Source organism: Chinchilla lanigera, unplaced genomic scaffold (assembly GCF_000276665.1).
Source record: "Chinchilla lanigera isolate Chin_1 unplaced genomic scaffold, ChiLan1.0 scaffold00036, whole genome shotgun sequence".
In the NCBI taxonomy this organism is placed as follows: Eukaryota; Metazoa; Chordata; class Mammalia; order Rodentia; family Chinchillidae; genus Chinchilla; species Chinchilla lanigera.
This window is the reverse complement of record NW_004955437.1, coordinates 14,749,808-14,762,197: the sequence shown is the minus strand read 5'-3', so window position 1 is coordinate 14,762,197 and position 12,390 is coordinate 14,749,808. Positions and strand designations below refer to the sequence as shown.

General features: G+C 48.2%; 1 protein-coding gene across 2 annotated transcripts in view; it reads right to left on the bottom strand.

The window, feature by feature from the left end:
• Positions 1 to 12,390, bottom strand: part of Kcnma1 (potassium channel, calcium activated large conductance subfamily M alpha, member 1) — a gene marked incomplete at its 5' end in the record, with an annotated part of 707,467 nt that extends 695,077 nt beyond the window's left edge. For both annotated transcript variants that reach the window (XM_005389908.2, XM_013517024.1), the window contains 1 exon segment: positions 11,928 to 12,390. In XM_005389908.2, the coding sequence (XP_005389965.1) occupies positions 11,928 to 12,284 (357 nt within the window).

Sequence of the window (12,390 nt, the reverse complement as noted above, 5' to 3'; positions counted from 1 at the left end):
TTGCTCCCAGGCTGCCTTTGGGGTGAGTTAGGGGCAAGGTGGGGGAAAGCATCAAAGTTGGTTGATCTGCATGGACTCCTCTTTAATCAGATGTTTCTTTTTTTACCTAACCTCAATAAAGTCAGCCTATCATCACGCCCTATCTATAGTCTATAATCAGACGTTTTCAACTATCCCCTCATGTCAAAAATTAAAAAGAAAACTTCAGTGGTGGTGTGGCTATGTCATTAGAAGTTACAGCAGAGTCACAAAGACCTACCTCGGAGGTTTTTTTTTTTTAATGATGGGTTTGATGCTAACCCACGGGACCTATACCCTTGGATTATAATTCCTTACATACGTCAGCTCCTCAAAGTCAATGTTAAAGTTCTGGTGACATGTCAATCAAATTCTACTCTTGTGATTTAAAGTAGAACAAAAACTGCTCCCTGGGTCTACTGGCTTGAATGACTGTATCTTTGTTTCTTTAAAGGTAAAAATGATAGCTTTGAAATCTGATTAAGAAATGGCTCTATACTGAAAGCATGAAATCAAAAACATTTTTATGCAGGAGAAAACCAAGACTGAGAGACTATGGCTTATCTGAGACACTACAGTTATTCCTGTGTCATGTGCCAAAATTTAAAAATTCAGTAACCCCTGTGTCCAGACTGGGGCAGGAGGTGGGAGGGGGTGGTTTTTCAGCAAGCCCAAGGCCCTGGGTTCCATGCCCGGCTCTAAAATAAATAAATAAATATTTTAAAAAAGAGGGCAATGCCAATAAAACAGACCATGGGCAGAAAATGGGCTGGCTGTTCGGTTAGCTCTTCTGTCATGGGTGTGGGGCCATCTAACCCTCAAGGCCAACCCAGGGACCCCAGGGGTCTGAGAGTCCTCAAGGAAGAATATTAACCACCATGAAGACTTCAGCAGGGAAGGAAATGAGCTCAAAGACAATGCTGTTCATCTCCAGGACAGGGGGATTTGGAGAGGTTTTTTCCATTTAAAAAAAAAAACAAACTTACTGTTTTCAATGGTGGCAAAATACACATCACAGAAAGCCTGCCATCTTAATCATTTTCCAACACGCAGTTCCTTGGTGTTAAATATATTCACACTGTTGTGCAACCAAAGTCCAGAGCTTTCTCATCCTGCAAAAGTGAAGCTCTGAAACCACTGAATGATGCCCCACTCCCCACCGAGCCTCACGACCACCTTTCTAGTTCCTGTTTCTATGAGTTCGACCTCTGTAGGTACCGCATGGACGTGGAATTCGTCCTTTGGAGTCTGGCTTATTTCACTTAACCTAATATCCTCAAGGTTGTACCGCCTACGTGTCAGAATGTCCTAGCTTCTTAAAGCAGAACAATGTCCCAGTGTCCGAACCTACTGCGTTTTGTTTATCCACACATTTGCTGGTAGATACTTGAGTGGCTTCCAACTTTGGTTACCGGGAATAATGCTGCTCTGAACATGGGTGGACAAACATCATTCAAGTCCCTGCTTTTCACTTTTTTATATGTAACCAGAAGCAGAGTTGCTGGGCCATAGGAAAATTCAATGTTTTGTTTTTTTAAAGCTCCAGACTGTTTTCTACAGTTTCTATACCATTTTGCATTCCCACCAACAACGCAGAGGGCTCTAGCTCACATTTCCACCAACGCTGGTGATTTTCTGTGTTTTTTAAGTTATTATCATTGCAGTAGCCATCCTAACAGGTGGGAAGTGTCCTTTTTCTTTTTAGTGCTTCTGCATGGCCTGCATCTTCTACAGTGAACATATAGCACACTCAGGATTAAGGACAAAAATGTAAAACACTGAAGTTGAAAAATAAATCTAAGGGGGAAAATAGGTTGCAAATGAACTTAAGAAATGGATTTCTCTTTTAAGAACACTGAGTTCTCCTGTGGGTTTAGCTAGAGACATCATTCCTATAACTCGTCAAGAATCTATCACCTGATTGGCGGTGGCTGCCACAATCCAAGGAGAAATGGCTGTAATTCACGGGCAGCTCATACAGTTCCTCTAAGCACCAGGAAGAAAGTGCTCCCAGATGTACAAAGGAGAAAAACAGTGTGTAAAGCTCCTGCCAGCTAATGTTGGCCATAAAAATCCCCAGCAGCTGGATAAGTTCTTTCCTCCTCTGAACCTCTCCTGCATGTCTTAGGACCCTCATCTCTGTCTCTCCTTTGATTATCAGTGGACAGCCAGTTGCTCCATTTTCCAAAGCCACCTAAAGGGGAAACAAGACGAACGCAGTGGCGTCTTCCAAATCTCCTGCCGTCACCTAACAGTTAACAAAGATCCTCACAAAGCTTGTGCCTTTTAACATCCGAGCCACAAGGCCAGCCACACAGGGCCCATGCTACCAGAAAATTAGCCGCAACTTTTTCTTTGAAAAACTAAAACTTTCCCAAAGTGAAATCATTCTACCTACTTGTCTTTTGTTGTCGTTGTTGCTTTGTTTTTGTCTTCTTGAGGCAGGGTCTCGCTATGCAGTTATGGCGGGTCTTCAACTCACTGTGTAACCAAGAACTCACAGCAATTCTCCTGCCCCAGCCTCCCAAGTGCTGAGACTACAGACATGCGCCACCAGGCCTGGCTCTACTGGTCTTTATAGAGTGCTTCACTCTTTGGAGGTGAAATCATTTGGTATGATTTATTCATCAAGACAAAGGTAAAAGGACTAAAAACAAAATCTACCCAGTTATATATTTGTCTAACGTCTAACTCCCAAAAGAGAAATCTGTTTTTCTTGGAGGACCATTTCCCTACAGCCCCAAGTCTCCCTCACCTTCTCCTCCTATACATTGTGGTTTCTTTGTTGGTTTCTTTCATCAAAATAAAGGTAGTGGCAGCAAAACAGAGGTGGTAGTACACAGAAGCCCCAGAGAGAAGAAATGAGGAACTGGAAAAGGCAACCTTCAGTCCTAAGGAGCAGGTCTATTCCAACGAGGCCAAAAGAGGTTCAAAATCATTGTTCTCTCTCTTTTGGGTTCAAAAATGCCTAAAAAGTACATTCAGCTCCAAACTCCTTAACAAAAAACACCCTACAGCTGGATTCTCTCCTGGTTCCAAAACTATATCTGCCTTTGGCCAAGCCCACAGCTAAACTGCAAAGGAAATGAAATTTTGGAAATACAGAGCATGGGGTTACTGATAAGAAAATGACATTATGATCCAGGAACAGTGAAAAGTCCCCACTCACAACTTCCAATAAGACAGAAAAGATCTCAGAGGGCAGCTTTAAGACCAACAGGCAGGATGAGCCATTTCTCAAACTTTGAAAAAGGGACAGGGGACATCTCACCATCTCAGGTGAAGGGGGAACCAGGGGAGCCATCAGAGAGGAAAAGCTGCCTTTACAGGAGCAACACAAGTTAGGGTTACGCTATCTGTCAACACTGGCCAACTCTGCACCTTGTTGGCCTGGACTTGGTTGGAAATGTATCACATCCACCAACTCCTGTACTGTGTGCCCTGGAAATGCAGCAGAAGCAAAGAGAAATGAGGAAAAACATGCTGGAGTTCATTCTAAGATGGGGTTATACCCAAAGGAATGGGGGCCTCAGGAGATCATGAACCCACAGGTTCCTCAGTGGGTGGTACGAAGCTTCCAGGGCCAGGGAGGAAGTAAGACCTGGGGCCCTAAAACACTCCCACCACCATGATTTCTAATTCATGTCTGGTATATCAAGGAGCTATTGTGTCTCTTAACTTCCAAACTCTCTACCCACAACCCCCAGTCCCTAACTTTACTGCCAACGACAAGAGGACAGCCCAGTTTCTAATAGCAAAAAGCTAGCAGGAAAATAAGGCACTCAACTTTAATTCTCAACTTGCAATCACCATGCAAGCATTCCTGTAACCAGCAGATAATGTGCCTTCCGACGACTGTCAGAGATGTAGACCGATGGTGGCAGGACAGTTTTGTGCAATTAGAAGTGATTTGGGAAAGGATTTGACTAGAAATCTTGCCTCACAAACTCTTTTGCAAAACATACCATGGTCCCAGACATCAGCAAGTAACAAGACAGAAATGAATTCCACATCAACTCACAAATCTAAAATTTTCTCTAAAATAAAATCTCTCCTCCTCAAGTAAACATAAGCTGATAATCAGGAGAGTTATGTAGTATTTGCTTTCATTGCCTCTGCCCCAAATGGAAGCATGTCAACCAAAACTAAATGACAAGCGACACCAGGGTTCCCCAGAACCCCTTTGTACTTTGTACACTGAAGTACAAAGCAAAGGATGAAGAGACCAAAGGGAAAAATACAGACTTTCCTGCTAATTCACTTTGAAATGATCAGAGTCAACCAGATCCGGGCCCCCAGGAAAACATGGAGGGAAACATAATAAAAAACAACAAGGAGGATTAGGGGTGCGGTTCAGCGGTAGAGTGTATGTTTAGCACGCACAAGGCCCTGGGTTCGATCTCCAGCAGAGGGGAAAAAAAAAAAAAACGACTAGAAAGTAAATGAGATGTTTTAAATAATTTCAGCTCTGGCCATGTAAGGAAGCATTAGTCATACAGGTAATGAGATGGTACGGGGAGATGATTCCCAGGCTCGGCTTAAGGACGCAAAGTATATCCATTCTGGCCCTGGAGTGCCAATTACGTCTCCAAATTAACAATTAGACATAATGTGCCAAAGACAATTACCAAATAGTGCCGAATACAAAGCAAATTCCCTCTGAAGGCAGACATTCTTCTGAAACTGCCCCTTTGGCCCCTACTGCCCTCCGTCATCTACCTCACAAACAGCCATCCTATGTGAACTACATCCTGGTCACTCCCACAGCAAGTCAGAATGGGGTGGCAGAAATAAGTCAAGTCTAGGAATGAGTCAAACATCACTTCGTCATCAAACCAAGCCCAATCCTTTCACCCACAGGGTCTGACAAATTACCCCTCACCAAAACAATAAATAAATAAAAAATTAAAAATTGCATCCTTCGCAGGCCAAACAGCCCCCAGCTCGCCAGAAAGTGGCTCCCCACACGTGTGCTTGTGTTCCTGCCTTCAGTTCCTGCCTTTACAGAGTTTGGTAGCAGCTCAGATGTCCATGTCTATGTCCACCCCCCATGAGAAAAGAAGAGCTTTAGTCCCTGCTCACCACCACACCAAACGACTAGGCTGTCAGAATTACATCTTTAGTATTTTTCTCTAGTACCTAGCTCCATTTCTGCAATACAATATGCATGTACTATGCAGTAAAAGCAAAAGCAACAGGAATAATAATAACCAGAAGACTTATGTGAGGACCTACTGTGCGCAGGTCTCATAGGGAACCCTTCTTCATTTTGGTTATGAAAGATGCTCGGAGGATAAAAAGGGGGCGAATCCTCCCCTTTGACAATAGAACAACAGAAAAAGAGCATCTGAAGCAGAAAGTCCCTGAAAGTCTGAGCTGTGAAAAACCTTACTATGGTGAGAAAAGGAGCTGCTTTCACTGTTGTCTGCTGGAATTCTCAGAAAGTGCAAGGCAGGACGCTCGTGCACACACATGCGCACACACACACACACACACACACACACACACACACACACACCACTCAATGATCAGGTCCGTTTGGTGCTGGGTACTCCACCTGAGAAGGCCTACCAGGCCCTGTTAAAAATCAGGCTGGCAGTTTTGCTGACTTCAAAGACTCCAGGGGGAGCAGCCCCGCGCTGACTTCCTGAAGCATACACACCATGCAGCCCTGGCTATGCCCCTAGTCTTTAATTTTGCAAGATGGTGGTTTGGCTGCATTGCCCTGCTGGACTTCGGGAAGCCGCACCCCTCACAGTATGACCAACTGGCATGAGGAGCAGCCCACATATTGATGGGCAACTCAGAGCCCACGCCCTAAACTCCACAATGCTGCTCCGACAGCCACAAGCCAACCCCAAATCCACAGAGCCTGGAGTTCATCAGCAGTGAGCCACCAGTCTTCCCCTGCTCCGGCTCTCCCGCCCTGGCTGTCTGGGAGTTTCCATTTTCCACAGGAAGCAGATACATCTTTGGGAGAGCCTGCCTGTAGCGTGGGGAGGGACCAGACCCTTGCGACTCAAAGTGTGCCCTGCGCAGCCTCCACATAGCGCCAGATGCGCAGAAATGCAGACCTTCGGGCTGCCTGGACCTTCAGCATCAGACTCTGCGTTTTAACAGTCCCACTCAAGGTGATTCGTGTGCATATGAGGGTTTGAAAAGCCCAGGGATTCGCTGTTCTCTGGAGCCCTGAGTGGCAATTCTGCTGTCCCAACAGAACATGCCTTGGGCTTTCTGTACAGAACGCTGCCTCCAGGTAAAGGGTGAGGAGGGGACCCCGAGTCTCTGTGTGCCCAGAACCAAAGCACCACCCATCAAGGAGCATGTTAAAGAGGGAGACACTGTCGATCTGCTCTGTGGTCTCAGAAAGGCGGTGGAATTTCAGAGGTTTTGCAGGAGGCTTGGCCGTGCCCGGCCCCCAGGGATGTCTCCATGAGGCCCACTGTGCTCTACAGGGTCCCAGAGCTGCGGCGTCATGGCACAAACACAGCCATGTCACCAGAACCACAGAGGGTGCTCTGAGGCTCTGAAGTCCTGGGAAGGTGGTGTTGGTTGCTGCGATTCTCAGATTAGCAAGGCCACTGCCACTGTGAGCTGAGGCACTCCTGCTGCCCACTTTGGGAAGGAGGTCCTGGCATTGCCATCCACTGCCGGGTTGACTGCTGCAGCACCAGCCTTTCTGTCCTCTAGACAGAGACACCAAAATCAAACACTTCCTGCTCCCAGGTGCCCAATGAATGTTCCTATCCAGGAAGACAGCAGCGAGGCAAAGACAGGACCACTCAGCCTTGCCTTTGGCAAAGAATGGGAGTAATTCTTCTCCTCCTGGTCAAGTCCTCAGGGCACCCAAAACCAGGCCCAGCCCCAAGCCAGTAAAGGGAACTAGAGATCCTAGTGTCTCCCTAGGAAATGCTCCACTGTGGTGCTGGTGAGAATACCTACTCCATTCAGCTGTTCCCTATTAGGATCCCCAATCTGTAGATTAGGAAACTGAGGCACAAACCACAAAAGTCCTTGCCAGAGGTTAAGGCTGGGAAAGGCTGCTCAAAAGCAAGGCAGGTTAGCCGATTTCTCTACCAGCAAGACTTCCTCAGGCCTGCGATGTGATTCTCCAAGGCGAGGTTCACCCTCACTCTTGGTTCTTCCCAAGGTAACTTCAAGGGCAAGCACTCCATAGATGCGCATCAGGCAATGCTGCTCCAGGGGTTGTCAAGGAAAAGCTGATCTGGGTAGATGGCACCCAGAGACTGTTACAACACTGTTGGAGGCACAGGTTTGGGAGCTCTGGACTTGGGATAATAAGAATGGAATTTGTCGCTTCTCAAGGGTACAGATGCAGGACAGTCACATCCACCCACCAAATGCCAACCCTAAAGCTCCAGGATCCCAGCAACCCCACCATCAACACCTCAGACATCTTGCTGGGTCCACATCCACACAGCCTTCTAGACAGTGCACCCTTCTCATCCCACCTTGCAGCATCCAAAACCCAGTACCCGAAACCTCAGTCAGACTCAAATAGACCGTTCAAATCATAACAGCACATTTGAAGGTTTACAAGCTCCTCTTGGCTCAAAAATTCTATCAGTTATAGATTAAGCCCCTCAGGGGCCATAGTTTGATGAATCAAAGAGAACATAAAAATTCCATGCTTTTTAAAGCTAAGGTAGTTTCCACTTACAAGAGGCCCACTAAGTGCCAGTCATTTGCTGAGCACTATAGACCCGTTATTGCCCACACTCCTCATAAGACTCCTACAAACAAAAAGTATCTTCATTCTCCTTTGACAAATGAGAACACCAAGGCTTAACCTGACTGCCAGCCACAGGTGCCCAGCTCGTGGGCATGAGTTCCAGCCCTGAACTTGGATATGTGTGACTGCGGCCTATGGTATACTAACGGGTGCCTTTCCATCAAGTGAGCCAGGAGCAAGAAGCACAGGGCAACAAGGGCAGGTCAGCTGGTATGCTCCCCCGTGACTGGGACCTGAGAACTTCTCCAAGGCCATCCCAAGTGAGCTCATCACAGAGGACTATCTGAAAGTCATCCGGTACAGCCGATCCTGGGACAGGAAGAGCGAGATGAGGCACCGAGGCCAATCTGGAATCAGGAGATCCAAGGCGCTGAAGCTGCAGCCCTGATTGAATGTGCCTGGCCAGACCCAGGGTAATTACCAAGCCGTAATGGGATCTGATATTTATACTGTATTAGTCACGAGCCCGATGGAGAAAATGTGTTGTTTTCTCAGACACAGCCATGGAGACAACACCTTAATAATTCATTACACGCAGACCATCCTTGATCAAGCCCAAGCTCCTACAAGGACGGCAGCTCAAACAGAAACAACAAGCCGCACAGCAAACCACCCCCTTAAGGACGCTGGCCTCAGTTTCCCCAGGCACTGTCAGGGAAGTAGACTGTATACCAGAAGGTGAGCAGTAGAAGGGGACAGAAACACTTAACTGGGTCCAAGGCTGAATTCCTAAGGGAATGGCTAAACTAGAAACTTTACTCCAGGTAAAATCCGGAGCAGGAAAGCACATGAGGATGTATTGATTCCAGCCCTCGCATTGTACAAGCAAAGAAAGACAGACCAGAGACGTTAAACGACTTCTTCAAAGTTGTGCCTTGATTCAGGCTTGCCAGTATTTTCCCAAACACAACGTGCAGCCACAAAATGCAGCAGCTCTCTACTCACTACAATCTGCGACTAGACTGGACCTCAAAATGTCAAGGCCAGGCGCACAGAGACCGCGGATGAAATCCAACAAGGAAGAAAGAAAATAATAATGTGAAAAAGTACAGCAAAAAGCACAGTCCTGGAATGACTGTGCCCAAGTTCTCAGCCAATAGAAAACGTACTAAGTTTTTCTCTTTCCTTCCTAAAAAAACATTCCACATTCCATTCTTTTCAAAAATACATACTAAAGTCACTGGCTATATGCTATTTGGAGGCCAAAGGTACTGAGCCAGAGGCTCCTTGTGACACATCAACAGTCTCAGGTTTCTCTGATCAAAAACGATGGTGCAGTCTTAGACCAAATGCATGTGATTTCAGAGCTCCCTGCTGAAACTTCTCTCTGCCAGGCATCTATGATGTTGAAAAGGCCTGCTTTCCCTGGGATGCTGGCTCCTGCTCAAACCAGTGTTGGTCTAGATGGTCTAGGCACGACCAAGGATGGGTAGAGCGCTGCAGAGAGGCATCTGAGGTTTGCTCGGAAAAGCTAGAACTAAAATAATTGTCCTCAACTTGAGCCAAATACTTTTTTCTGCACCAAGTCTCAACAAAACTACCAAATACTTGGAAAGCAAAAGGAATGAAGGATCCCAAAAAAATTGCAAAAAAATGTAGACCTCAAAGGTAGGAAGAAAAGCTTATAAAAGGCCTGACTTATCATCTGGCTCTAATGACCCCGCTACACACAGTTTAGTTAAAGAAATCAAGGGACCGGTATTAAGAGATTCGGGGGTCATATTTTTAAATGAACCCACAATATCAAAAATAACCTGATCTCATTCGGTGTTGGCTTCACTTCTCCCCAATTAACTACAATCATCTCCCATCCCAGCTTGACTCCTTATAGGAACTTCCAGCTACATCCACTCAGCTGGTCACAGAGCTACAAAAAATTACCGAATATTTACGTAGTGTTTTTTCTAACGACCACTGCCAAAAACCTACTTTCTCAAGAAAACTAATAGAAGTTATGCTTGGTCATCTCTTAGGAAAAAATTCTTTCTTGTGAACTGTCTGATGAGCATCTGATGATAAGCACTGCAGTGACATTTATGTTCTCCCCCCGCCCCCTGGAGTAAAGACATTTTAGAAACTGTGTTTAAAACTCCAGGATCACAAAACCACATCTTATTCTGACTCATTGAGGAAAAAAAAAAAGTTTGCATTATGATCAAAATTGCCCACTTCTGGAAAAATGGGAAGTCGTTAAAAAGTTCAATCAAATCAAGCTATCTAGAGAATATTTTAGATGCCTGTAATGTGACTATCTTTTCCCTTAAGCACAGTTGCAGAATCTCAGTAAAGGGAGCAGGGGAAATTCCCAGGACTGAAGCCTGTAGGGGAGATGGAGGACACCGAATGTGTGATAAAAAGCTCTATGAAAAAGCGTGCAATTAAGAGCTGGGTAAGGCAGTGGCATCACAGGGACTGTGGTTACAACCTTGCCATGGATATAGCTCAGCGGCACAAGTGTTTGCCTGACAAGCACAAGGTCCTGAGTTTGATTCCTGGTACCAAAAAAAAAAAGAAAGAAAGAAAGAAAAAAAAACCTTGCTTCCTAGAGGACTTCTCTGGAAGGTAGAAGGTCTTCCTCCTTGAGAAGTAAGGGGGTACCTCTATCACCCCGAAGCTGACTCCAAACAAATGTGTCTAGCAACATCTGGAGCCCTCCAAAGGAAGCAAGAAGAGAAGGAAAATAATGCTTTTCATTTTTCTCCCTTATTCCGACACACCAGTATTTTCCAAAACACAAATGTGCTATCACAAAACACAGCTGAGCTCTAGCACCCAACGCGATGTATAATTAATAACCAAGACAAAGCACCTGGGCTCACCCTTGCCTTTTATCATGAGCCTTCATCGCAAACCCCTGGCTCCCCAATATCTTCCCTTAATGGCCAGGAGGCTGCTACAAGTTGCTGCACCCCGTAAAGTTGGAGGGGTCCAGGATTAACTTTACCAGGAAAGGTGTAAGCGTTGGGGAACCAGAATGTGCAACTGCCTGGCCCTCTCTTCCCCTAGATATGCCCACCCTCCTAAAACGTGGGCGCTGCAAGTATTCCGGGATGGTATTACTCAACAAGAGGGCAGCTCTGTCCCTTTCTTCCAGTTTTTGGTTTTTTGTTTTTTTTTTATTCTACAGTTTTCTATCAAACACTACCCCCGTTCCCCACCCCAGCCACTGGTGGATGGCAGGAAGGGGCATCTCAAGGGACACGGCCACAGACCAGTCAGTCTGCCTAGCAACCATACATCTAAGGTGTTGTAAGCCTCAGTGTGGTGGGCGTCTGAGCCAGGAATAGCCCAAGGCAGCATCCAGCCGGAAAGGGGCTCGTCGCGACACCAGGGCCTCTGCTGACTCTCTCAGCTGGCGGCCCTCACACTCCAGCTCAGCGCGGCTGGAGATATTTCCGGGGACCCAAAGTGGGTGGCCTTGGGGGCGAGAGTACACAAGCAGCCGAAGAACTTGGGTAGGGGTACGTTCTACAGGAAAATCTAAGGGATGGAGTGGGAGGTGGCATCATATTTGCCACCTCTCCATACCCCTAAAGTGGCAACCCCCTGGGTGCTTCCAATTCTGGGATGGGTCTCCCCAACTTTCTCCCGCCCCCCGCCAAGAACACCACTTTCTGTGGCCGTGATCCTCCCCAGGGATTCCCTACCGCAAAAGATTTTCTCCCTTGCCCAAAGGACCTTCCCTTCTTTCGGACCCCAGGAACTCATCTCCCCAACAGGTTCCCAAAGTGCAGGGCGGGCTGCCGCGTTCCCCTCGCCCATCGCAGGAAGCCGGGGCAGGTGAGCGTGGCCTCAGTTTCCTCCGTCCCAGTGGGGGTGGCTCTCCTCGCCCTACACCACGGCACCTGAAAGGCGCGCGTTCCCCACCCGGGTTCCAGCCGCAGCTCCCGAGAACCCTACAATAAACAAGGGGACGGATCGGGCGTCCGGGTCCCCGGAGCGCACCGGCTGCGGGCAACTCCTAGATCCCCGCGCACCGCCTGCCGCGCCAGCCCGAGGGCGCAGGGAGCGCGGAGGGCAGAAAGGCTGCGAGGCGAAAACTGCGAGCTGCGGGGACGCAGGCAGCGCGGTGCGCGCGGGGCGAGCAGTGGGCTGCGGCGGGCGCCCGGGGGCGGCGAGGCTGGCGCTGGGGGCGGGCGCCCGGGGTGCGCGTTACCTTCGTCTTGCCCCCGCAGTGACAGCAAACGGTCCACAGGTACTTGAGCGTCCGCCAGAGCAAGATGATGAAGAGGCCCCCGAAGAAAGTCACCATGGAGGAGGCCAGGAAAGCCCACCACATGCGTTGGCCCCGGCTGTCGCACGGCACCTCCATGGTCACCGGGATGATGAGCGCATCCATCTTGGGCTCGTGGACCGAGGACGAGGAGGAAGAGGAGGAAGAGGAAGAGGAGGACGCGTCTAGGCTGAGATGGTTCGCGTGGATATTGCTGCTCATTCTAAGACTGCTGCCTCCGCCGCCGTCGCCGCCGCTGCTACTACTGTCGCCACCGCCGCCGTCGCCACCATTTGCCATAGCTAGCAGCGGGCGGCCGGCGCAGGGGCTCGGGGGAGCTCCTCCCGCCGCCAGCGCCACCCCGAACACCCATCCACAGCCATGTTGCTGCCACCGCGGCCGCCGC